Source organism: Quercus lobata, chromosome 12 (genome assembly GCF_001633185.2).
Source record: "Quercus lobata isolate SW786 chromosome 12, ValleyOak3.0 Primary Assembly, whole genome shotgun sequence".
In the NCBI taxonomy this organism is placed as follows: domain Eukaryota; kingdom Viridiplantae; phylum Streptophyta; class Magnoliopsida; order Fagales; family Fagaceae; genus Quercus; species Quercus lobata.
In genome coordinates, this window is record NC_044915.1 from 25,774,212 (window position 1) to 25,801,000 (window position 26,789).

Sequence of the window (26,789 nt, forward strand, 5' to 3'; positions counted from 1 at the left end):
AGCTAAACATAACAGTAGTAAACACAAATGCGAATTAGTCCCCACCCACAGACCAGAGTGAGAGAGACATAGAAGAAGAAGAAGAAGAAGAAGAAAATGAAAGGGAATGCAGTGGTAATTACCAGGAGCAATAAGAAGACGAGTTTCATCAACACCTTCCCACCAAGCCATGGAAATTTCAGCAAAAGCTTTTCAACCCTAGCTCAGCTGTGCAGAGAAAAGCAAACACAACAAAACAAATACAACAACAACAACTACATGTCGTTTTTTAACTAGGTTTGAAGTTGAGTACCACGCCTTTTTTTTTTTTTTTTTTTTTTTTTTTTTTTTTATGGAACATAGGAACTACCGTGTAATTTTTATTTTTATTTAATCCAAATAATATTTTGTTACTTACATTTTACATTTTACCCTAACAACGAAAACAAAAAATTGAATCGATGATTTTTAAGCAAAAAAGAAACAAATTTTTTTATTAAAAAAAAACCTTCAAAAGTCTTTGTCATTTTAATTCAATCCAAACATAACCAAATAAAGAAAAATTGACTAGAAAATGAACCAAATACACCATCAATGGAACTCAAATGCATTTTATTTTCTTTTTATTTTTCAATCAATTTGGTCTCTACATTTTTGTCGTAGTCAATTTAGTTCTTGTTATTTTATTTTGTAGTTAATTTGGCTTCTACTATCAATTCACTAACAAAAAAACACCTATATAGCTAACGGTTTGTACAATTGGCATACTTAAAACCTACACGGCTTATAAAATAATATTAAAAATATATAACTAACATTAAAAAATGTCACCTCATCATTTAATAAATAGAATAGGCCACATCCAAAAATTAAAAAACAACAAAAACAAAAAATTGAACCCATGATTTTTAGGCCAAAAAGAAATGAATTTTTTTATTATTTAAAAAAAAAAAAAAAAAAAAAACCTCAAAAGTCTATCATTCTCTTTTGATCCAAACACACCCAAACAAAGAAAAATGGGCTGGAAAATGAACCAAATACACAATCAATGGAACTCAAATACATTTCATTTTCTTTCATTTTCCAGCCAATTTCATGTCAAATTAGTGAAAAAAAAATTATAGTTTTACAAGCCATCGTAAATTCCTTGGTTCTTTCATTTTAAACAACTGGCTTACTCATTATCACAAACCAAAAAAGATAATTCATTTCAAAAATTGTTCCAGCTCTTTGCCAGACGATACTCTTCTTAGTCAACTGTTGGGTCATGTAATATTTAGGATCCAAGTAGCCCTAAAAAAACAACAAAAAACCCATTCTCCATGTTAAAATCTGATGCAATGTTTTAAAAATTTTCTACACAGATACTATGGATAAAATAATAAAATAAAATTATATATATATATATATATATATATAGATGGATAGATAGATAGATAGATAGTAGTCACCTTAAAAATGAAGAGAATTGGAAAATCTAAATGGGACGAGGTCCTATCCCCTATTATGGGGACTTAAAATCATAAATTACACATCTCTTTCCCAACAATGACATGGTGGTTCTGGCAGTAAAAAGAGTACGCGTATGTGTGGGTGCATAAATGCTTGCATTTGCTAGCATGCATAGGGGCATTCCTAGAAGGCTAGCAGTCAGCATGCATGACAGGATTATATACTGGCCAATGTTCCTTTAACTTGAGTGGTGACAGAATTCCTTTCACTATCAAACTTAGACGTGGAGAGACCAAAATCGGCAACTTTTGCATTAAAACTTTCATCCAGTAGGATGTTGTTTGATTTGATGTCCCTATGTATGATGGGAGGATTTGCATGTTCATGCAGATAGACCAAGCCCCTGGCCGTACCAAGGGTTACTTTAAGTCTGCCCATCCAATCCAACCTGATTCCTGACTTCCCTACAAATACAATATGCATGTTATCAAATAAAAGGCAAATGATTGTGTTCTTACTTGAAAAAAATTTGAAGGAAAGTTAATAGGTACTACATATGTCATGATTAACAAAGTTGTCCCCAAGTTGGGTTGTTAAAGGAGTGGTGTACACTGAAATTGGAACATGGGACTTCAAGGTAGACAGGACATGTCACAAAGGAGGTTTTGGAGACTGAACCCCCAAACTCAACTTGATAAATCTTCAACTGAATTATATCAGGAGTCTCTACCAAGTTTATATTTTCTAGCCAAAGATGTCAGGGTAATTAAAATAGCCACTTTCATTTTTTTCAAAAAGATAAGGCCAGAAAAGCATCAAATGATGTTAATATAGACACAAAATTCTTCTCAAATGTCTCTGGTTGGAGGCACATTATTGGAACTATATAAAGATTATATGTTCATATTCTAGTACAAAGTTCATCATTGATTTCATAGTTGAATACAAGTTATTATGTTGCCCAAATTAATTCCTCAATGGTTAAAAATATTAAAAATAAATAAACTGAAAATTTTCCATATGGTTATTTACAAAGTATGCAATGATATTCAATTGTTGCCAGAATTTATATCAAGTGGAGAATGTGTAGAACTGATAAAAGTACCTGAAACACTACCCATTAGAGTACCATTTGGAATATACTCATACACCAACATTTGTTCACCTTGCTCAAAACAAAACCCCAGAAGGCTGACAAGATTCTTGTGATGGACCCGTGATAGAAGTTCAATTTCAGTTTTGAACTCAAGCCCACCTTGCATAGAATCACTTTGAGCTCGTTTGATGGCAATCAGTTGCCCAGTGGGAAGAGTTCCCTGATAAACCTGTACAAATATTCACAAATAGACATTTGGTTATCACTTGAAATAATCCATGAATATTCTAAGAAGGCTGAGAAGTTAGCTTTAAGTACAATTTTCTTTAAAGAATAAAAGTTCAAATTCGTTTTGACTTTTGAGTAATCATTTTATTTATATCGATAAGTTACACATGCATCCAATGAGTCTTGTAAAATAATAAATAATAATGATAAAAGACTATCAAAATTAACCTGGGATGCACGGACGCAGCTCCGAACCCAGCGCACCCGCGTCCAACGCGGCAGGACGCGGCGACGCGAGAGGGACGCCGCAGACCGCGCGTTCGTGCCGCGTTGTGCCACGTGGTTGTTCCCGACTCGCGTTGACGTGGCTCAAATCGGGCCGACTCGGGCCGTATCGGCCGAAACCACTGAAATGGCCGGTTCAAGCCAAAACGGCCGAAATTCAAAAAAAAAAAAAAAAAAGGTGCAGAACGCACCGTTTGGACTTAACCTAAATACCTAAGACACTCTCAGACCCTCACACTTCGTCCAAAACTCCAAACAGTGCAAACACCCTTTCTCACTCCGTCCCTCATCTCCCTTCTTTGTGCGACTCTGTGCTCTGCTTCAGCCTTCAGGTTTGCTCCCTCTTCTCTTTTCTTGAATTTTTACTCTTTATTTTTTACGATTTCTCTCTTTCAAACTGCTTAGAAATGAATTTGTGAATCTGAAAATTTGTGTGCTTGACTGCTTGCTGTGTTTTTTTGCTTGTTTTTTCGGTTCTTGTAGGAGTTAAAGGGTTTTGTTAACCTATGATTTGTGTGAGTTAAAGGGTTCTATGTTTTTTTGTTGTGAACTTGGTTTGATTTATCATTAATTTATTTAGTTAATAGTTATTATTTGTAGGTTAAATTGAATCTATTGAATTTGCAATGGACGAAGTTAATAGCACAGAAAGTTCACAAGAAGTGTCAAATGATGAATCTCCTCTTTGGCAGTATGTGACTAAAGTAGAAAAACTAGCTGGTGCATCTGTTAAATTTGGTGGAAACACATACTTTAAGTGCTTTAAGTGCAACTATTGTGATATAGTTTTTATGGGATCCTATTCTAGGGTTAAGGCTCATTTATTACAAATTTCTGGCAAAGGTATTAGAGCATGCGTTAAGGTGTCAAAGAGCCATAGGTTGGAAATGCAGCGAATGCATGATCAAGTTGAGAATAATAAGTTAGAGAAAGAACAGAGAAGTCAAATTCCCTTACCCCCACCTCCCCCTGGCCATGGGGTACCTATTTCCCCATTTCGGAGACAGGAAGGGAGTGATAGTAGTCATAGTACAAATCCGGTTGATGCTAAGAGGAGGAAGGTGACTATGAATATTACTTTGGAGAAAGCATTCTAGAATAATGCTAGACATGATTTGGATAGCAGAATTGCTAGGATGTTTTTCACCGGTGGGCTTCTGTTTAACTTTGCAAGGAACCCACATTATCGTAGTTCCTATGCATTTGCTGCTACTCATAGCATTTCGGGTTATCTTCCTCCTGGATACAATGCCTTGAGAACAACACTTTTGCAAAAAGAAAGAGCTCATGTTGAAAGACTTTTGAAACCAATTAAGAACTCTTGGCTTGAAAATGGTGTAAGTATAGTTTCTGATGGATGGTCAGATCCACAAAGGAGGCCTCTTATTAATATTATGGCTGTATCAGATGGGGGTCCAGTGTTTATAAAGGCAATTGATGGGTCAAGTGAGTTCAAAGACAAGCATTACATTGCTAGGGTGTTAAAGGATGCTATAAAAGAGATTGGACAAGAAAAAGTTGTCCAAGTCATCACTGATAATGCTAATGTGATGAAGTCTGCTGGAGCTCTTATTGAGGGTGAGTATCCTAAAATATTTTGGACACCTTGTGTTGTCCACACTCTCAATCTAGCTTTGAAGAATATTTGTGCAGCAAAAAACACTGAAAAGAATGAAGTTACATATGAGGAATGTAGTTGGATTATACATGTTGCTGATGATGCATCCTTCATACGTGTTTTTATCATGAACCATTCAATGAGATTGGCAATGTTTAATGAATTTTGTCCATTAAAATTGCTCCAAGTTGCTAATACTAGATTTGTTTCGGTGGTTGTAATGTTGAAAAGATTGAAGTTGATAAAAAGATGCTTTCAAGCCATGGCTATTAGTGACCAATGGGCTTCTTATAGGGAGGATGATGTTGGAAAAGCTCAAAAGGTGAAAGATATGATTCTAAGTGATCTTTGGTGGGATAATATTGATTATATCCTTGAATTCACAGCACCCATTTATGATATGCTATGAATAGCCGACACAGATAAGTCTTGTCTTCATCTTGTGTATGAGATGTGGGATTCAATGATAGAGAAGGTGAAGACAGTAATATATCGGCATGAAGGCTTGGAAGATGATCAATATAGCTCATTTTGGGGTGTGGTGTATGATATACTCATTGATCAATGGACTAAAAATTGTACACCACTACATTGCTTGGCTCATTCCTTAAATCCTAAGTAAGTACATTTATTATCTATTTTCCCTAGTTCACCCTTTTAGTAAAACACATGTTTCATCTATATTTGTTTTTTAATCTTTAACTAGGTATTACTCCATTGAATGGCTTTCGGAGAATCCAAAATGCATCCCTCCACATCGGGATCATGAAATTTCTATGGAAAGAAGCAAGTGTTTGGAGCGATACTTTGAAGATGAGAATGACTTAACGGTGGTGAAGTTTGAGTTTGCTAAATTTTCAGGAGGGAGGTTTCCTTCCCCAAGTGCCTTGACAGATAGGTGGACCTTACTACCTTTGGTTTGGTGGCAATACCATGGCTCCGCATTTCCAACTCTTCAAACCCTTGCCCTTAAACTTCTTAGACAATCTTGCTCATCCTCATGTGCTGAGAGAAATTGGAGCACATACAAATTCATTCATTCCTTAAAAAGAAACAAAATGGCTCCTGCACGCGTTAAGGATTTGGTATATGTGCATTCTAATCTTCGACTCTTGTCGAGGCGCAATGAAGAGTACATACATACAGCAACAAAGATGTGGAATATTGCAGGAGACTCTTGGAATGAGAGCGACATGCATGGAGGAGCTGGAATTCTTGAGAATGCAGCTCTTACACTTGATGAGCCAAAGTTGGAGGCCATAGTTATTGAGAATGTTAACACTAGTGCTACTACTAGTGAAAGTGAAGTTCGAAGTGAAGTTATTGATCTTGAGGATGATGATCTTTGTATTTGATTGTCTTGTTGATTATCTTTTATTTTGTTTTAGTTTCAAACTTATGAGTTGTATTCTAATTTCCAAACATCATGGAATGTTTTAGTTTCAATCTTGTGGATTGTATTTAATTTATGAACATCATGTTTTAGTTATTATCTACTATTACTCTTAAATTTGGTATTTGTTTATATAATGTGAAAAAGTATGCTTAGCAATATATTAAACATATATTGTAAAAATATTTTTAATAATTTTTTAATCGCCAAGTCCTGCCGCACCCGCACCCACCTTTTTCAAAAATTGCCGAGTCCCGCACCCGCACCCGCACCCGAGTCCCGAAACGCACCCGTGCTACATAGAAATTAACCTTCCCATAACCCTCAGATCCAATACTATTTGCTTTTGAAAAATTGTTGGTGTATTTCTTGAGCTCTTCAAAAGAGAACCACTTGGCTGCTTGTGACTGAGGAGCACTACCATTTCCCATATTTTGATCCCAATGTGCTGCATTTTCGTGACATGAATGCAATAATAAGTCCCTATAAATTCCATATGATTAACTAGAAAGTGCTAGGTCTACATTATAGCCATCTTACCAAAAGGATTGTTCTGTTCACTAGCTCTTTCTGCTATTTTTTTTGGTGGAAAGCATAAACTACTACAAGCACTACCAATAACAAAAGGATAGACCCACCGACTGCTACTCCAATTATAATGCCACTGCTTGTGCTTGATTTGTTCAATGCTATACGTACCTCAATGATAAGAGAGAGAGAGAGGGAGTATGCATCATGATAAAATTGCAATAGCATCCAAATAACATAGAGAAAACATAATAACTATTACTTTCCAATTCAGCGTGAAATTCAGAGCTACCTGCCACACAATTCCCATACGTAAAGGCCATAAGATAGAAGGGTCCAAAACTTGGTGGAGGTAGAAAGACAGGTTGTTAAGTGCAAATCCAACCATTGTAATTGCTGTTTGATTGAAACATTCCTGACCAGATGGGAAAACATCAAGGCTCAGTTCAATGTTTCCAGATAAATCCACAGTGGGATTACTTAGAGAAACTGAATCCACAGGAAGTGCAGAGGACTGAAGAGTTTTCATGAGAGACTTCTCAAGTTCTGCATAGAAAGTTGTGTTTTCCAAGTCAAAGGAAGCAAGACCTCTGAAGATTTTTGTGCCCTTGTATGGATACGCACATTTACAGTTTGGGCTGGCAACCTGATCCGAATTGCAGGAAATTTGCATACAGTTAATTTGTGGTGTAAAAGATGAGGAATTTGGGGTGGAAGCCGTGCAGTAACTCTTTGTCACTTGATCTGTTTTGTCACATACTGTGTTACCTTCAAGTCTGCAAAATGTTGTAGATAATTACAAGAAATAAAGATAATAGATAAGAAGTACATTGTTTGCCAAGTTAACTTCTAACAAGTAATCAAACAGCTTGCACTTCTTCAACACAGTTAAAAAAGAAGAAGACGCAATAACCAAATAATTAAAGATTACTACTTACAATAATGTAATGTTTCCTCCAGGAATTTGTGCAACATTACTTATGGAATTGTTCCGCAAATCTATAAGTTGCAATTGGTTGCTATTTGTGGTCCTGATATCCAAGATGCCATTGAAACGGTTGTTCCTTAGTACCCTGTTCACACATGCCAGAACATACACCTTTTAATCATCATTGTCATTCTGTGAGGATAATATGTAGACTTTTTTGTGTTCAAATAGGTTACACATGTTTGTTCAGTTTGGATTTTCTTAACTCTCAATGACAATGACACTGAATGTGGTGCTACTTGAGATCAAGCTGATACTCACACTTTCTTTAAATCAGGAAGGCTGAATAGGTGAACTGGAACTTGTCCTTGAAGTTGTGTATTTTCCATCATTCTGCCATTCAAGATTAATATGTTTATTAATATTGAGTACTTCAACCTCCATGTAGCTTGACAAAATTTTATATTGGATTCACACGCACACACACAGAGAACTATGGAGGAGGATCATACAATGTTGTCAATAACGGTAAGGAAGCAATCCAAGGAGGAACATCAGAAACAGTGAATCTATTGTTGCTCATATCCCTAAAAAATACATTTCAGACAGAATGAGAATTGATCACAAACTATTAGATTTATCATAATAGATATGAGACCATGATTTATATCTGTTTTAAAGAAGAAAGAACATTTAACTGGATCTTTTATTAAAAGAATGTTTAACCGATAATCTTTTATAATAGTCTAACCATGCCTACTTGCCACCACACCAGTGAATTCAGTCACTACAATTATCACTACTTACAAATAGCTGAGGGAGTTCATGCCAGTAAGGTTGGCCATAGGGCCACTCAGGTTGTTGTTGGACAAGGACCTGGAAGCAAATTATTGTAAGCCTCTCTTAGTTAAGTGAAAAACTTCTCAAAAACAAGTTTAAAAGCTTTGATCATCATATCTATCTTTTTTTCTTACAGCTCGATAACATTTGTAAGACTATTGAGATTTGAAGGTAGCCCATTTAATGAATTCCGATCAAAGCATCTGTAGCCAAAACAATATATTCAGTACTCAAAACTTGATAGAAGTTCACAGCTAGCATAATCTCAACTATGAATTCTATTAAATGACAGAGCTTCTTACACCATCTGCAAAGTCTGCACCAGTCCAAGTGTGGAAGGGATGCTACCAGTTAAATTATTGCTGTCAAAAAGCCTGCCCAAAAAAATCAGTAGCAGGTAGAAATTAATGTCTCAAGTGACAGTGCTCATATAATTATTGGGAATTTGGGATATCCAAATTGAGAAGTTGTATTCCTTAATTTCCATGGCAAAGACATTTATTCCGGTATTCTACATTAGAGCAAAATATAGTGCAGAGGCAATACCCATGAGAAAAAGGGCATTAAGAACATACATTTCCCATATGTGGTTATTTCAAAAGCTGGCCACCCATTTTCTCCACTAGTCAGACCATAGTAGACAAACAATGGATAGATCTTTTTCAGCCACAAAAGATATAATCACAAATTAATGACAGCAGACAGTTCACAAAACTTACACATGTATGAGAGTCATATTTGGGTTGAAAAGTTTAGGTGGAATTGTGCCCGACAGCTTATTGTTTCCAAGATGACTGTAGATAATGAAAGAATCTTAGATGGATATTAATTGATAAAACAAAGCAATAGTGCAAAGAAGATTTAATCAGCTCAAAATCACAATGAGCCTTAACATACAAGTGCTTCGTTTGAAGTAGCTTATCAAGACCAGATTTAGTCCCATTCCCATCAGAGACTGGGATGGATCCTTCAAGCAGGTTTTAAGTAAGGTCCAAATAGTAAAGTTTGGACAGATTGCCAATGGAATTTGGAATTTGTCCAATGAATTTATTAGAATTCAAAGATCTGCAATGAAGAGAACCAGAAATCAGTGTCTATCAGAGCAGACATAAATCTGCACTTAAATTATTAGAAAGTAAGAATGTAAAAGAAAAGATACTAAATCAAATATTGAACAGCCTCATCCAAAACACAAGCATACATAAGGAATTTCACGTGTATTGGCCATTACAGCAAAACAATGACAGAATTGCAAACTCAGAAAGCCTTACATAGTGGTTAGCTGCTGTAAAGAACCTATTGTGCTTGGAATAGGGCCAGTGAAACTGCAACCCATCAAGTTTCTGGCGTGCATATAAAAAGACCAAATGTTAATGACAAGAATTCTAACTACACTATCAGATTCTCTGAAACCAATCAGTATTTCCTTACAAGATTTCTAGCTTCTTCAATCTCCCAATTTCTTGTGGAAGTGTTCCTGTCATGTACGTGTTGAAAGATAGATCCCTATATAACATATAATGATGGCGCTCTTGAATTTGATTCACTTGAACATGCAAATGAAATACATATTCTTATTCACTATTTTTATGATAGTAACCCCGAAATGGTTAGTTGCTAAGACTGAAGTCTTAAAGATAAAAGAGCACGCCTTGGAATTGGAAGCATGTATTGAACATATTGCACACTGAGGCTTAATCTATATGAGCACTGTAGACTAAAAGTAAAATTAGCTCTAAATGGGTTCCCATGACAGTAGCAGAGGTTAAGTGCAATTAGAATTTAGAACACCTACAAATTCTGTAACTCAGAAAATGACCCGATATCTCCTGATAGCTGACCCGTCAAATTCATGTTTGATAATATTCTGAAAGTGAAAGGAGTCAGGTTAATAACAAATTTAAAGAATGAGCAACCTTCCTTCCAAAAGCATTAATTGGTGAAAACAGGCCAAAGAACATACATGGAGGTCACACGTGAATTGATGCACTCAATTCCTACCCAAAGGCCACCACAGGGATCAGAACCCACCCAATTGGAAGGAACGTTCGTCCAGTTAGCCTTGAGAGACCGTAAAGCAGTAAATGCATCAGAAAAAGAAATGAAAATCTAATCATTCAGTCACCAAAATTGAGTACAAAAAATACTAGGATCCTAATAATAATATAAAGCACCTTACAAAAACTTACCCTTTTGTCATTGTGGAAACATATGTGTGGCATGTATTCCTATTTGTTTTGTGTTTTGGAAAGCTCAAAAAATACTAATACGTTTTTCTATTTTTAGCTGAGAAAGCTTAGTCACCCTTAAATATAAATGTTCTTGTTACGGATATTCATATCTATGAGATGAGAGACTGGACAGAAGAGAGAACAGAATCATTCAGCTCTGGATTGCTAACGATTCATTGCCAAGCCACTTAATTTGTATGTCTTTGTTTTATTGCTTTATTTCCATATTGTATTTGTGTGTTCTTGTAGATGATCCTGTTATGATAAATTTAACGGTTGATACCATTTGTCAGGACCTGAGTAAATGGAAACGCTAGTCATGTCTTTTCTATATTCCAAAAGAACTAGTCGAGTTACAATTAGACTCCTTATAATCACTTAAATAACCTAATTCGACCTAGTAGACAACCAATTTGGGAGTCACCATACACCTCACATGATACAATTTTCAATTCAATTCACATAGTCCAGCTTATCACAGCTCTAGCCTCTAGTTAGTAAATTCACAACAATTGGATCAAGATGGGGTGGAAAAAAAAAATCACAATTTTGCTATGTTCTTTGCTAGATTCGTGGAATAGTTGAAAGAGGTTTTGGCGGGAGTTAGAGAAATCATCTATATAACTATATATATATATATATATATATAACTGAAGCTTTTGAAGTTTCCACAATTTTCTACATCAGCACAATATTAAAAAAAAAATAATAATAATAAAACCTTTTTAAAACCGAAACCCAATTCTACCACTATTTTATTTTCCTTTTCTATTTTAGGTTTTATAAACCGGAACCCAAGTCTACCACTAATTTATTTTTCTTTTTTATTTTAGGTTTTTTATGCTTTCTCTCTTTTGCTGTTATTCTCTCTTTTTGCTGTTCTCTCTAGCCTCTGCCTCTCTCAATTCTCAAAACCCCTAAACCATGAAGAAATCTAGTAATAAAAACTGAATTTGGGTTAGATTTTGTTTGAACTAAGGTCTTTGGGTTAGAATTGATTTTGTTTTTGCTATTTCTGTTAGATTTGATTTTGTTTAGGATTTTTTTTGGGTAGAAGAGATTGAAACGGTGTGGCCTCTCTGCAAACTGTTCTTCTTCTCTTACGGATAAATCTCTCTCGGTTCTCAATTAACCCTTCTTCTTTTACTCTCTTAGCCGTTCTTTCTACCTCTCTCAATTCTCGCAGGTCTTAAGATCATGCGTATCCAATTTATTCCTCCCTCTTTATCTTTCTAAATATTTGTTTTATTAATTTTCGTTGGCTTTGCCTCTTTTTGTTGATTCCTATATTGAATTACTGTTGTTGTGTTAGTAATATTTTCTATTCAGTTTCTTTTGCTGGTACTGTTGTTGGGTATTGTTAGTGCTGCTTTTGTTAGGTTTTTGCTAATATTGTTCTTGGGTATTGTTAATGCTACTTCTGTTAGGCTTTTTTTTTTTTTTTAAGTCTTGGTATTAAATTTAGGTTGTGAGTTTTTTATCGTAGTTGTTTTTATGGGTTAGTTGAATGGTGGGTTAGCATGCAAAGCCAAGGTTAGCGCCATTAAATAGGGACAAGGTGCCATTGCAGATCTTTAGAATAATATATAGTTCATGGCTGTGGGAATTTACTTTTTGAACTTAGTATTTTATAAATCGTGGGGTCTTGAAGCTTTATTTTGTCATAGTTTGCCACAAATCCATTGGTTTTGTATGTATGACCTATTACCTATCCCTTTAAAAGAAAAGGTCTGTGAAAGGATGTTTTTGGCCCCTGTTTGATGCTTTCTCAATGGGTATCATGATTCATGACAAAGTTATTATAATCTGCCCACCCATTTTAAGAGAGACTCATGGCCATCATCTATCTCTAAAGTATGATCCTTCATTACACCACTTACCAGATTCATTTATAGACTTATAGTAACCCTGTTCTCTAATGGAGAAAACAAGGAATATTAGAAATAGAAGCAGTTGCACCCTGTTTCAGCATTAGAGTCTCATTTGCTATAGAGTTTATAAGATTAATTTTGCAGGTGATAATGTCCTGGAGTTTTGAGAAATCTGCTTTGATCTTTTGGGAGTTTTTGGAGTTAAAGTTTTGTGATTAGGATTTAGGGCTATTTTAAAATTGTTTTTCTACTTTTAACATAAAAACATTTTTATTTTTCATTTTCCTTATCCTTATGCCATTTATTATATATCAAATTTGTATTTTGGCAAAAAGTGCCAGCCTCCCATCACCGTCATATACCGCCAAAGCCGCTACCAGTGCAGGTATTTTAATTTTTGTTATCTTAGATTTAGGTATTTGGATTTGGTTTGATTATCTTTAATTTAGGTATTTGGATAATTGGTTTTGATTAATGTTGAATCCGTGCAAAATCGAAGATATCTGCTTCTTCTTCAACTCTTTCTCAACCTCTCCATCTTTTCCCTGAAAAACATAAAACACGAACTAACCTCTGGCCTCTAGCCTCTAGGTTATTGGTGTTATATACCATAATTTTATTGGTCTTTATTTGTTTAGGTTGATTGAAATAAATAAAATTTACTGGTAATATGTTATTATGCTATAAATTGTTGTTAATTTTAGTAAATTTTAGATTTTACAGTAGGGTTAAAGGTATGGTATTTGTTTAGTTTGGATTTCTTAGCTTTTAGTTTAGCATTTTTTCTTAGCCTTTCTGAGATTTTTTACCCCAACTTCATTGATTTCCTTTTTGTATTCTAGGGTTGATTAAATTGTAGTTTTAGCTGCATTTCTCTTTGTATCTGTAATTGATTGAGTTTGGGTTTGGAACTCTATAACTGAGTTTAGTACTATGTTTTGACGATAATCAATTTGATTTTTTTTGTGTGGAAACTAAGCTATGGGTTTGAATTTGTTTAGTGGTAGTCTATGGTTGTTCTGCATTTATGCTTGCTTTCAATCAATTTGATGTTAGAATTATGACTCAGGATCTGATTTGCTTTTGTTACCAAAAAAAAATTTTAAAGTTGTCTTTCAATCTCTAAGATTTTCTATGCACAATTTGGTTTTAATGGATTTGTGATTTTGGTACTAAAGACATTGGAACAAAGGAAATTTTTTTGCTTTTATGCACAATTTGGTTTTAAATTGATACAGAGAGGAATTAAATTCTTTTATTTAGTTATTTGAGGATATAGCTCTACTTCAACATTTTTTAAATATTATGAATACAATGAATATTTAGTGGAAGTCATGAAATAAATGAAATTAAAAAAAAAAAAAAAAAGTATAGCAAAAATACATGGTATTGGGACTTATGTGCAAATTAAAAATTGTTGGGAGAAGTTTCAGCTTAAAACTGTGATCTATATGTCATCTTTTGGGACAATAATGATATTTTATGTCCTTCTATTATGGATATAATTTTTATTTATTTTTAATTTAAAAAATTAGTAGCATTCTCGTGCGATGTTCTTTTGTAATACTTATTAAACCAAATGTAAAAGCATATTATGATTATTGTAATATATTACTTCATAATATCCGTATTTATCTCATTTTTAATATTACTTCATAATATTATATGTTTCATCTTATATCAAAGTTAATTTAGCTTTCAATAATTGAAATTAGAGAGATATTTAAATCTGAACGTGTTAACATTTGATTTAAAATTATCCCGTGCATCGCACAGGTTTGCGACTAGTTAAATTAAAGATGGAAATTTTTGAAATATAAAATGGTTGTGTGTTGGAACTTGGAATTGACTGTGGTAGAAAGGAACACTCATGTAAATGTAGGTTTTCATTGTGTGGGAAACCTAGCAATTCATTTGAATTGAATGAGATTTCTTAGGAGGAGGAGAGATAGACACCAATGGGGTTTGGGGTTTAGACTCTACCGCTTCTTTTTACATTACAATATGTTGAAAACATTTTATACACTTCCAATCATCAGCTGGTGCCTTTTATAATAGTATAAAACTATAAATGGGTAATGGGAAAATTCCTATTTTCAAAACACAAGAGACTTTTCAGCTATTTAGCTAGAACCCACTTATTACTCATGTTAGTACTTTGATATTGTTGTAGGAAATAACATGGAGTTTTAAAAGTTTTTTTTTTTCTTTTTCAATATTAGAATAATATTTAATTATTATGAAATAGTTTTTTTTTTCCCCCTGAAACTCCAAACTTCAACTTTAACCTTAAAATTGTTTTAAACTTTAAGCACCCTTTAAAGCTCTTTAGTAAAATCACCAAACATTTAGCCCTTTCATTTAAAAGAGCTTTAATCCGTTAAAAACACTTATGAATTTCAACCCCTCTAAAAAGAAAATTCATATAGACTCTAGAGTGTGTCTTCGTATTATCAAAAAAGTACTTTAATTAAAATAAAAAAAAATTGTTTGTGATTAATTAAAAATATTTTTTTTCTTAGTAGAAATTGATAAACATCTTATGATTTTACTAAAGAGTATAAGGGCCCTTAAAGCTGAAAACAACTTTAAAGCTAAGTGTTTGTTTAGTATTACTGTAAGAAGTAGAGCTTTAGTGTTTTGAGTCTTGACAAATAACAATGAATGGTATTTTTAATTTCTGGATTATAAAACATGAATAATGAATTGTAGAGCTTTAAAGCTTGGAAAGTTAGCTTTAACCTTAAAAAGCTAAAAACAACTTTAGGGCACCTTCAAATGCTTCTCAAGTACTTTAGCACCTGCTTAGCTAAACTAAAAAAATTAAAATTAAAAATTAAAAATTGAAGATCCTAAGTTTTATGTCTAATGATGTTATAATCCTGAGATTAACACACACAAAATTAGAAATGGAAAATTCGTCTCCAATTGATCAAATTGTTGTCAATGGTCAAGCGGATAGGTGGTTTTGTTCTCCTAAACATTATAAATGCAACTCGGTTTTGTTCTCCTAAACATTATAAATGCAACTCAAAAAAAAGAGAAGATAAAAGTGTTTGATTAAGAAGGAAAGGAATTAGAATAAGAAACCCAACACAGATATTGGCCTATAATCTTTAAGGTCTGAAGAATTAAGTACCTAACCATGGATGCCAACTATATATTAACAACTAGTACAGAAAGAAATCTAAAGAACACATTGTAGTCTACCAACATATCAACAGAAAAATAAATAACTGAACTACAAAGACAGATCAAATTGAACCAAACTTACAGTCTAAACTGTTTGTAACCGCTGCTATAACCGAGAATTGAATGAATAGAAGCAACACTAACACCTTACTCCATTGACCCATCATCAAGAACAATAAGCTTCAAACCCCACAATTCTAAAGTTGGTAAGAAAATCCTCAGAGAAGTTTCAGAATGCACCCATATAATATCTTCCCAGTAATCAACTCCTGCAGCTATTTTTTATTTTTTTTTAAACAAAATTCAAACGTTCGAAAACTCTTGTTCATACTGTAACCGTGTATATATGATGAACTTATTTGAACGAATGATATTTGTTCACATATTCTACCCAAAAAAGAAAGATATTTGTTCACATAAATTAAAATACAATCACCATCAACACATATATAATGTCTATACTACTATTTAAGGGGTTTTTTCTGTTTAGATTCTTCATTTTTTAGTTCAAAAATATCCTTATACCCCTATATTTAAATAGAGACAAAACTAAAGGACAATCTGGTCAAAATGCAACTCTAACTCCCACTAAAACATTACCTAAAAAATAAGACCACTTTCTTGTTAATTTTCAAATTGCTTCATTTACAAGTTAAATTCTTAAAATAAAAATTATATATATAAAATAAAAATACTTTTTTTTGCTAAAAAAGAAAGTTTCATTGTTTAAATAGAGATAAAACTAAAGGAAAATTTAGTAAAAATACAAATCTAACTTCCACTAAAACATTGCCTAAAAAATAGGACCACTTTCCTTTTAATTTTCAAATTGTTTTCTCCACTTATAACTTAGATTCTCAAAATAAAAATTATATATATATATAAAATAAAAATACTTTTTTTTGCTAAAAAAGAAAGCCTCATTGTACGCGCGAAGCGCTCATGATGAGGCTAGTATATATATATTCTTCCACTTCAGGGCCGGCCCAAGGCCTAGGCCTAAGGCCCCATCATAAAACAAAATTTTTCTTATGAAAAAAGACCCCACTTTCCATAGTTAAAGGCTCAAATTTTTATAAAATTATGCATAAGGCCTAAGGTCTAAGATTGTACATTTTTTTACTAAGGCCTAAGATTGTACATTTTTTTTTATTAGTGACGTTAAAGATACTACAAATTTTACTATTGACTTACAAATTATCATATTATTAATCACAAAAAAATGATATAAATATTTATTAGTTAAATTGATGAAGTTCAACACTGAGAGACAATGTCATATTATATTTTGAAAATTTTATAGTCCTTTTAATTAGCTCATTTTTCTTTTTCATTTCTATTAAGACTCTCAAAGTATGAGACCAATAGAACCTTAACTCAATTGAAACCCTAAAATATTTCAAAAAGATATTGCAAATGTGTTAAATCATCAATTATAGACTTTGATTTTTGTAAACTAATATCCTACAAAGCCACACACCAAATAATATCCATCTCTCTCTCTTAAAATCAAAATATAAAATTAAAAATTAGATTAGAACTTTATTTAACTTTATGTGGTTGTAGCACCCAAATAATTATTCTAGAAAAAACTCCAATTTATCTTCCTTGTATGTCTTGAGCAAAAGAAAAATCACATTTTCTTTTTTCCCTTAGTGCCACACAAAGCACTATTCTTTTTCCTTGTCGGCTTCAAATATGTATTTCACTTTTCAATCTTTCTATAAATATCTCTCACTATTCATGAAACTCATAGGCACAAGCTTTCTATAAAAGCTTTGCCGCCTGACACACCTAATTCAATCAAGAATAGAAGACTTTGACTTCTTGTGCAATTGGTACACCTATTTCTATAACTCTTAGAGTGCGTTTGGATTGGGCGTTTTCTGCCCAATCCTGCGTTTGCGTTTTTCCTTTTTTTTTTTTTTTTTTTTCACGCGCGTTTTGGGTGTTGCGGCTACTGTTCATGCACTGTTCAATGAACAGTAGCCGCAAACTTTGACTTTTCAAATTTTTTTGGACCAATCACAGCACATCGTGTACTGTTCACGGACCCACAAATTTCACTTTTCAGCAACTTTTTCATTAAAAATGGGTCCCACGATACTATTCACACATTTAAAAATTATTTCGCTACAGTGTTTTTCAATTTTCAGTTTCAGTTTTCAGTTTTCAGCTGTATCCAAACGCACCCTTAGTCATCCATAATTTCTTAGATTTCACGTGATTCATAAGGATTTGGATTAAGTTTCCTAGTCAATACCTTAAGGTCTACTATAGAGATTTCTTCCGGTAGTTACCCGTAGTATGTGGAATAAGAGATATGCATGCTTTTATATATATATAAATTGAAATAGTTTAAGCTAGAAATATATGCCTAAAGTGAGAATTGATTTTTAAGATAATTACGGTAAACCCACATGTGGTTAGGCCCATTTTCACTTTGCCTACCGTGGTTCAATCATTTATACTTTGTCCACTTGAGATTTGCTCTGTTAAGAATCCGTTACCTACCTCTTCATTTGCCATTAAACAAACACATTTTTAGACTAAAAAAAACATAAAACAAATCAAAAAACTAAGGTTTACAATTTTTACAAAAAAAAGGTATGAACATCATTGGTGTTTTGTTTCTTTACAATGGGAAATGATCTAATCTAACACAAGTTGAAGAGCATTAAATCTAACTTAATTAAAATTTTGTAATTAAAAAACATTTCTTCATGTTCTTCAACTTGTTCTTCATTTTACAACTGGTTCTTCGAATTCTTCATGTTCTTCTCCAAATTCTAACACAATCAACACCAAATTCTCAGCAAATCAAACCCATAAACCTAGTAAACAAACCAACCCAAATCAAGAAACCAATCACAACAAACCCAGGAAAACACAATCAAACCCAGATCAACACAATCAAACCCAAAATCAAACCCAGATCCCACCACCATTGACCAACACAATCAAACCACCACCACCCCACCGACCAAACTAAAGATCCACCCCATTGATCAGTCACCATACCCACTAATCAATCAACAAACCTACGCCAACAAAGTAACCAAACCCACTACCACTATCGTTGATCAAAAAAGAAAAAGGAAGAGGGATTTCGCAATCATCAACGGACCGGGCGAAGGTCGAGATCGATATCCATTTTGGCCGAGACAGAGGCCAAGACTGGGACATAGGCCGAGATCGAGCTCCATTCTCTCTAAACCATTGCCGGCCCTCTTCCTAGATTTACTCCAAACCGCCGAGACAGAGGCTGAGACCGAGACGAATGCGAGAACGAAGGAAATCAGATGAACCCACAACCAAAACCACAAAAAAATGAAACCCATGAAGCAAGAACGAAGGAAAATGAAACCCATCACTATGAGAGGGTGAGCTTAAGAGAGGCGGCCATGGAGTTCGTTTGAGAGAGTTTTAGAGATGAGAGAATAGGGGTTTAGAGAGAGCTCAAGCCGAGAGCTTAGAAAGACTGAGCTCGGGTTTAGAGTGAGAGAGACGGCTCGGTGAGATTTATTGTGGGAGCTTGAAGGGTCGGCCATGGAGGTTTGATGGAGGCTCGACCTGGGAAAGCTTTAGAGATTGGAGTGAGAGTTCAGGATTGGTGAGGGCTTGGTAAGGTTTTTTGGAGAGGAGGAGCTCGCCGCTGAGGTGGCGTTGATGATTGAGAGAAACCAGCTTGAAGGGTCGGCCATGGAGTTTCATTTGAGATAGCTCAAATGAAACCCAACCGCAGTAGCAAACCCACCCCAATTCCAACTTCAAACCCACTTTGAATCCTAGCCACATTAGCAAAACACCTGAATAAGCAATCAAACCCACTTTGAATTCCTCCACTTTATTCTTACAAAAGTTCTTAAGCAATCAAAACCCTAGCTTTTTATTTTTGTTATGTTTGTTTTTCCCTAAAAAAGTGTTTTTCTAATGGCAAAAGGAGAGAGGTGGGTAACAGATTCCTAACGGAAGTTATCTCAGGTGGACAAAGTGTAAAGTTTTAAACCATGGATAGGTAAAGTGAAAACGGGTCATACCACAATTGAGTTTACTGTAATTATCCCTTGATTTTTCTATTAGTATTTTAAAAGCTGTGACTCGCCAATTGTTATGATCTTTCAATGGTGTTTTTTTATTAATGTCTCTTTATTATTTATTTATATATTCAAATTCAGTTCTTATTTTATATAAATATATATATATATATATAAAATAAGGATACGTCTATATAATAAAGATATTTAGGAAATCTTTAGAATTGCTATGGGTAGATTTTAGGTTTGTTGTACTTTCAATTACTAGGAACCCAATAGCAAACTCTCTTTTGAGTGAGGAGCAAATATTGTTTTAAAAAAAGTGATTCAATGCATCTCAAAGCTATATTTTATCCTTCTTTTTATTCTTACCCTATTTTTCTAACAATTTTAATAGAATATTTCAATGGAATGAGGATCTGAAGTAGACTTTTAAAATTATAAATCAAGGCTTTATGATCAAGTTATAATATAGGTTTGACGGAACCAATTTTGGTCGCCAGAAAGCCAAGATGAAATTCATTCTTACTACATGTTGAATATTATCTACATCTTGGATCCAAACTTAAAGCACTTCCTGAACCAATTCCCAAAGATATCAATTCAATCAGGGCAACAAGGAAGAATCGTGAGGAGGACAAACTTGTTTGTAGTGGGCATATCTTGAACACTCTTTCCAATTGATTATATGATTCTCTATCTCTCTCTCTCTCTCTTTTGACCACTTTTTTTTTCTTATTTTTCACCCTTTCCTCTTCTCTCTCTCTTTCTTGTTTTCTCTTCTTTTCTTTTTATATCTAGAAAAATATTGATGACTTGAAAACAATTGCTATTTTACAGCTGCCAAATAAAGGAAATAGTGAACTTAATTGTAATTCTGTTTAAGTTTTCTTATTTTATTTTATTCTTTAAAATTAGTTTAGGTGTACATAAAATTCTTATTGAATTAACAAAACAATAGAATGAACCTAGAAATAAAACCTATTAATAAGGAGAAAAAAAAAACACTTATTTATTATAGAATGATGGTTTTCATAATTTTTATTATTTGGTTTTGAATTGATCAATCTATTATAAACTAAAATATTCCAAAAACAAAATATTGTGTTTCCAATAAACAAACCGAATACATTATCCTTCCTCTTGCACACAAACCATGTCATAACATCTAATCTTATTTTTTAGTAACTATATAATACTGATCGTTTGCCTTTTTCTTTATTTCTCTTTGATGAAAGTTTTCAAAGAGCAAATTTACAAATGAGAAGCTTTAAAGATATAATTTTTGTCACAACTTGTTGAAGTAATCAATTGTATGTGAGTAATAAAAAATAAGTAATGAGTACTTCATGTGAAAGTGATTGTCCACCACTTATTATAATCATCAACTTCAAAAAATTGTGACAAAAGCTTTATCCATAGAAGAACTGTTTACAAATAACCAGAAGATAGAGCTCATTACATAATTATAGCCACCAAGGTAAGGAACAAAAAATGAAAATGAACGAGATACACAGTGATGCTAGTAAAAAATAGAAATGATCATAGAACCAAGACTTTCTTAGTTTCTTGCTACCTTTAGAATCCACCACCCACCCTAACCAACTTTTTAAAAATCCAATGCACATGCAGATTCTCCAAGCCTCAACACTCACCTTTTAACCCATGATCAAATTATACAAATTAGCCAAGAAAAGAGAAGTCTTCCTTAGTCAATGCCCTAGAAGAATACATATCTCCTTCACTACCATTAGAAGAATAAGAGCCTTCTTCATTCACATCCCTCTCACTCAACTCTCCAATCTTCTCCACAGCCTCCTTCAAATCCCACCTCCTCTCCACATTCCACTCACAGCAGCACATTCCAATCTTCAAAAGCTTCAGCATTTCTTCCTCACTGTCTTTTGTTCCTTTCATGTCCATATCAAACACCTCACCTGTCCACTCTTCTCTCACAACTGAGTTAACCCAAGTTGCCAAATCCACATTAGCTCCCTTACCATGTTTCAGATAGTTTGCAGGGAATTTCCCAGTTAAGAGTTCAAGAATGAGTATCCCCAAGCACCACACATCAATCTTTTTGGAAGTACGGTCAGTTTGTGTGAACTCTGGGGACTTGTATGCTGCCATGTATTGATGAGCATGGTCTTTGTTGATGACTGGGACAAGAGCAAAGTCTGACAAGATAGGCCTGAAATTGTGATCTAGAAGAACATTGGAGGATTTTAGGTGACCGTGTGGTAGTGATAAGGTAGGGAACTCTTTGTGAATGCAAGCTAAGCCTCGAGCTACTCCTTTGATGATCTTTAAGCGAGTTGGCCAATCTAGACCTGACTGCCCTGGAGCACGTCTACCTGAAAAAACACATAGTAAAGCCATGCATGATATGTGCTTTAAGTTTTTGTTTCTCTTGTTCTCAGAAAAAAAAAAAAAAGGGCTTTATATATTTCCTCGACTTTGTTTTCAAAACTAATTTTCGTTTTCATGGTAAGCCAAACTTGTTTTTAGAGTTCTCCGTAATAGCTCAATTGCAATATTGAATACTTCTTCAATCTCAATCAAATTGATGGGTACAGGAAAATAGTGGATCATAGACTTTTTTTTTTTTTTGCTAACATATTGGATCATAGACATAGTACTGTAAGTTATTTTTGCATCTTATGATTGTTTGTTTGTTTTTTTTTTTTCTCTTTTGTCCATCTTTAAGTTTTCAGGCTCAAAGAATTTCGAAAAAGGAAAATCACAAAAGTCCAGTTGTCTTACCACCTAATACACAGCCACTACACATGGGACTCACAATTTGAGTTGTAGACCCCTGTATGTGAAGTGGCAAGACACCTCAAAGGCTCCAACTTTTTTTTTTTTTAAATAAAGGCTCAAATTTTGTAAGAGTTTTTATGAAAATTTTAAAATACTAAATACATTGATGTGACAAAGTTTGGAATAAAATGTAAGGTTTGACTTAAATTTAAGGCTCCAATACATTAAACGGAATACAATTCAACCATGTGCTCAAAATTGATAGCGTATTCACATTGTGTGACATCCAACACAATGAAGGCTTTGCCCTAATATGTTGAATAGATAAATCTTAGACTTCAATCTTGTCTACTAAATAATAAACAGAAAAGAAAAAATAAAATAAAATAAAATATACCAAGTCAAAAGAGGCTCAGAGAGCATACCATGGAGATGACTGGCGAGGCTGCCATTTTCGACGAAGTCAGAGATCAAAAGCTTTTCTTCTTTGGTATAATAAAAGGCCATAAGAGGAAGCAAGTTAGGGTGTGACAACCTTCCGAGCTTTCTCATATGATCATGAAACTCATCTTTCCCACTATTATTCATTTGCTTAAACCTCTTCACAACCACAGTAGGCCCACTCAAAAGAACAGCCTTATAAGATGACCCAAAGCTCCCACTCCCCAATACTTCAGCTGAGGCTCTAAGTAGGTCTTGTAAATCAAACCTCTCCCTATCATTTCTCACAAAGAACAACTTTTCATGCTCACCTTTTCTGTACCCAGCAGGTAACTCAGCTGATTGGGACTCCTTCAAGCTCACATCATAACCAAAATTCCTGTGGGCTTTTTCCTCTTGATCATGAGCCATTTCATATTGGGATGTTTTGGCTCGGCGGCCATGTACGTATAAAATTGCACCTAAGAGAGCTAATGCGGCAGTAACAATAACTAAGATCCCAATGGTTAGGAGGTAGTGTCTCTTCGGCTTTGGGGTTGGGGGCTTGCATGGGTCCAGAGGCTTTCCACATAGGCCTATATCGCCTGCTCAACCAAACACTATTTATAAGTTGTACGTCCAAAATTTTACACCAAGAAAATTCTTAGAAAAAGGTTTAGTAATTAAAATTTTCCTGCAGCATTGGCTTCATAAGATTCCTTAATTTTCAAACATTTAATTGCGTTAACTAATAAAATACAAATAGTATTATCTTTCTAAGAAAAATTATATTCAATATAGCTATCACTACCTAAGTTTTACCCAATTCATTATTAAAGAAAGAAATGTTATGGGCTACTCTTCACTAGTCTTCAGTGAATGTATATCAGTATATGTAGATAGCTGCTTGTATAGAATAAAACTTTGAAAGAACTATTTAATAATGAAGAGAAATTTATGCTGGTCATCTTGGTATGGCTCATACAACAAGTGACTGGTGACCATTGATGGTTTGACTTTCGCAATCAATATTGCTGATGGTATTGGTATCAACGTGCAAACCACTTTACAAGTATTAATTCTGTTTGGGATTCAGGAACCAGATATGGTGACAGGAATGTCGATCGACATTCTGTAAGTTTAATATAATTAAATAAATTATATTGATCCATCCCTTAATTTGTTGGGTTCAAATCCCTTGATTTGTTTAATCTTCCATTTTCTTCAAGTTTCGATTCTGCTAACAAATCTAGAAAATACATGCTAATGTTGTTATCATTATTACTATTATTATTATTATTATTATTATAACTTTGTTGGACTTAATCTTTCCAATTTATTTAGTAGTATCCACCATTATTAATATCTTTCACAACCTTAATGATTAGTGAATTACATGAAATTTTAGTAAACTATCTTAATAATTAATGAGCCACATGCATGACAAAAACATAATTTTACAATGAAATTATGATATATAATCAAAATAACCAAAATAAAATTTAAACTTTATTCTAAATTATTTAAAACTTTTGATTTTAGAATCTTAGTTTGAGTAAATTTTTAAACTTCTTGAAATTTAGGTAATATAGAATTTTGCTTAGTGTAAACTATCCTAACAATTAATTATAATAAGTCACATAAATTGTGGTTCCTACCATATATTTAACTAATGGGACCCAATTATTATGTGAAAAGTAAGAGTATTAGTACCATGTCGTTATATTCTCAAAGTATCAAATAATTAGTCTTCGGTAATTAATATGTCTAAAAAAAATAGTCTTTGATAATATAGTTTAATTTTATCTAAAATAGACTATCTTAGTAATTAATGAGAGATGATTTGATAACCACTTTTGTTTGAAGAACTAGGATGAATAAGAACAAATAATAAGAAGCTCTCGTAAAAAATAAAAATAAAATAATAAGCTTTTATTCCATTTTATAATTGCACTGTTTATCAATTATCAGTCCTAACTGGGAAAAATTTAGGCCATTACTATATATGTCACTAAATATGAATATATCTTTCTGCAGCGCTTTGGTAGGGCACCTCTCCTATAAAATACTTCCCTCTCCGATTTTTTTTTTTTAAAAAAGAAAAAAAAAATCAACTATTTTGTGATATACATTAGACACCCAATGGAACTGAATTGTTTTCTCAAATTGGAAGGAGAGGGAAGAAGAGGTTTCATATTTTTTATCGAACTTTTTTTGTTTTGAGTTTTGATATTTTGTCTTGAGGTTTGACTCTAGCCTATTGGTGGACTGTAATTATTGAAATGACAACAACAAAACAAAAAGCAAAAATTGCTATCATTTGGTGATTGTGAGTTTTTGTATATAATTGGAACAAATCGGACAATTTCTACGGCCTCACATGTCTAATTAAAAGAAATCGCCTATAAAAAAAAATTGTAATTATAAAGAACGTTCTTTGCACTATCAAATAAATTATAATAAGCTACTTTGCATTATCAAATAAATTATAATAACATGGGAAGATGAATGTTGTGAAAAAAAAAAAAAAAAAGTTGAAAGGGAATGTCAACTTTATACATCTTTCAATATATGTACCTAGCCTTATAGTACCATGCCTATGAACAAATGAAATGGAAAAAATATTAATGGGGAAGGGCAGCAAATATATGCCAAAACAGTAAAACTTGAATATTCAATTGGAAACTAGCTAGTCCATGCTTGAACATAGAAATTATCATTACCATATCAAGAGAATAAAAGAATTGAAGTTGAAGTTGAAACACCTCTTGTTATTTTAGAAATCCATGATTAAGAATGTGTATATGAATAAAGAAAAAATAAAATGAAAACACATAATGTGACTGAAACAACTTACCCAAAAATGAGCTTGAGTTCACCAAATTGCTTAGTTTTTCCGGAATCGGACCCACAAAGATGTTGTAAGATAGATTGAATTTTCTCCATTGACCTTGTTGAAAATCTGGTATGTTTCCTTCAAATTGGTTACCTACAAGGCTCAACTCCCAAAGCAAAGGCAATGCAACAAGGGACTTGGGGATTTTACCCGTAAATTCATTTCTTTCCAAATAAACTTTCCACAAACTATTCATTCCATCAAAAGCATCATCTGGAATATCACCTGAGAAGCCGTTTAAAGACAAATACAATACCCTTGTTAAACTAAGTTTCTTCACAGTAGGCATTGGACCTTTGAAGCTGTTATTCATGAAACTTAAACTACGCAAAGTTGGTATCTCAGCCAATGCGTCTATGTCAATCATGCCCGAAAGAGACATGTTCTCTAGGCGCAACCCATAGAAGACATCATTGCGGCAAAGCACGCCAGCCCAGTCACTTTTGTTACCATTGCACAAATTAATGGAGTCGTTCCAGTTGCTTAGCGCGGCGGCGTTAGACAAAGAGGACCTGAACTTGAGGAGGCTAGCCTGAGTAGCATTGTCCATAGCACCGTACGTTGCCACAACATGTACTAACATGATGAACAACATGAAAAGCCATTGTTGTACTAGTACTTTGTTGCTAGCCATGATGATGAGGAATGTTGAAGTTGGCTCTCAAAGCAACATAGGCGATGGGAATAATGAATATGAAGATGAAGATGAAGATGGGGGGGGAATGTAAAGGGTACAAATGGTGAAATTGACGAAGTCCCAGCTACCAGGAATGAGCTGTTTATGGCCGGCATTTAGAGAATTATTGGATGCATTCCCTTCAATTTTTTTTTGTTTATTATTATAAAGCTTGTTGTGTGCTGGTAAGTTTGCCAGTTTTTCTTAGTCAATCATCAATGTTGATGATACCTGGCCCAAAATGATATACTCCTATATAAATTAAAAAAACACAAACTTTGATTTTGATGTTTATTGATGCCTCAGCCGAACAAAAATGCAAATACAAGAATTACCTTTATAGGCATGCTGTTTCTCAC

The 26,789-nt window shown here is 33.6% G+C and overlaps 1 protein-coding gene, 1 long non-coding RNA gene and 1 pseudogene across 2 annotated transcripts; all 3 read right to left on the reverse strand.

Moving 5' to 3' along the window:
* Positions 1–1,416: 1,416 nt before the first annotated feature.
* LOC115970446 lies at positions 1,417–15,885 on the reverse strand (annotated as a pseudogene).
* Positions 9,779–11,059, reverse strand: LOC115971295. Its single transcript, XR_004087296.1, has 3 exons — positions 10,311–11,059; positions 10,143–10,214; positions 9,779–9,853 (listed from the first exon to the last, which is right to left on the reverse strand). It is a non-coding gene; the product is annotated as an uncharacterized LOC115971295 (long non-coding RNA).
* Positions 15,886–21,361: 5,476 nt separating the features above from the next.
* LOC115970447 (probable LRR receptor-like serine/threonine-protein kinase At4g31250) lies at positions 21,362–26,388 on the reverse strand. The gene is made up of 3 exons (XM_031090080.1): positions 25,716–26,388; positions 22,864–23,463; positions 21,362–22,032 (listed from the first exon to the last, which is right to left on the reverse strand). Exons 1-3 carry the CDS (start codon positions 26,386–26,388, stop codon positions 21,362–21,364), a joined length of 1,944 nt encoding a protein of 647 aa, XP_030945940.1.
* Between the last annotated feature and the right edge of the window lie 401 nt (positions 26,389–26,789).

What these genes read in the sequence shown, in the direction of transcription:
- LOC115970447 (XM_031090080.1), bottom strand. Translation starts at nt 26,388, where the DNA reads ATGGCTAGCAACAAAGTACTAGTACAACAATGGCTTTTCATGTTGTTC. An exon ending in GAACTCAAGCTCATTTTTGG is followed by an intron (nt 23,464 to 25,715) that starts GTAAGTTGTTTC and finishes TTGGTTGAGCAG; the next exon opens with GCGATATAGGCCTATGTGGA. An exon ending in CCTCGCCAGTCATCTCCATG is followed by an intron (nt 22,033 to 22,863) that starts GTATGCTCTCTG and finishes GTGTTTTTTCAG; the next exon opens with GTAGACGTGCTCCAGGGCAG.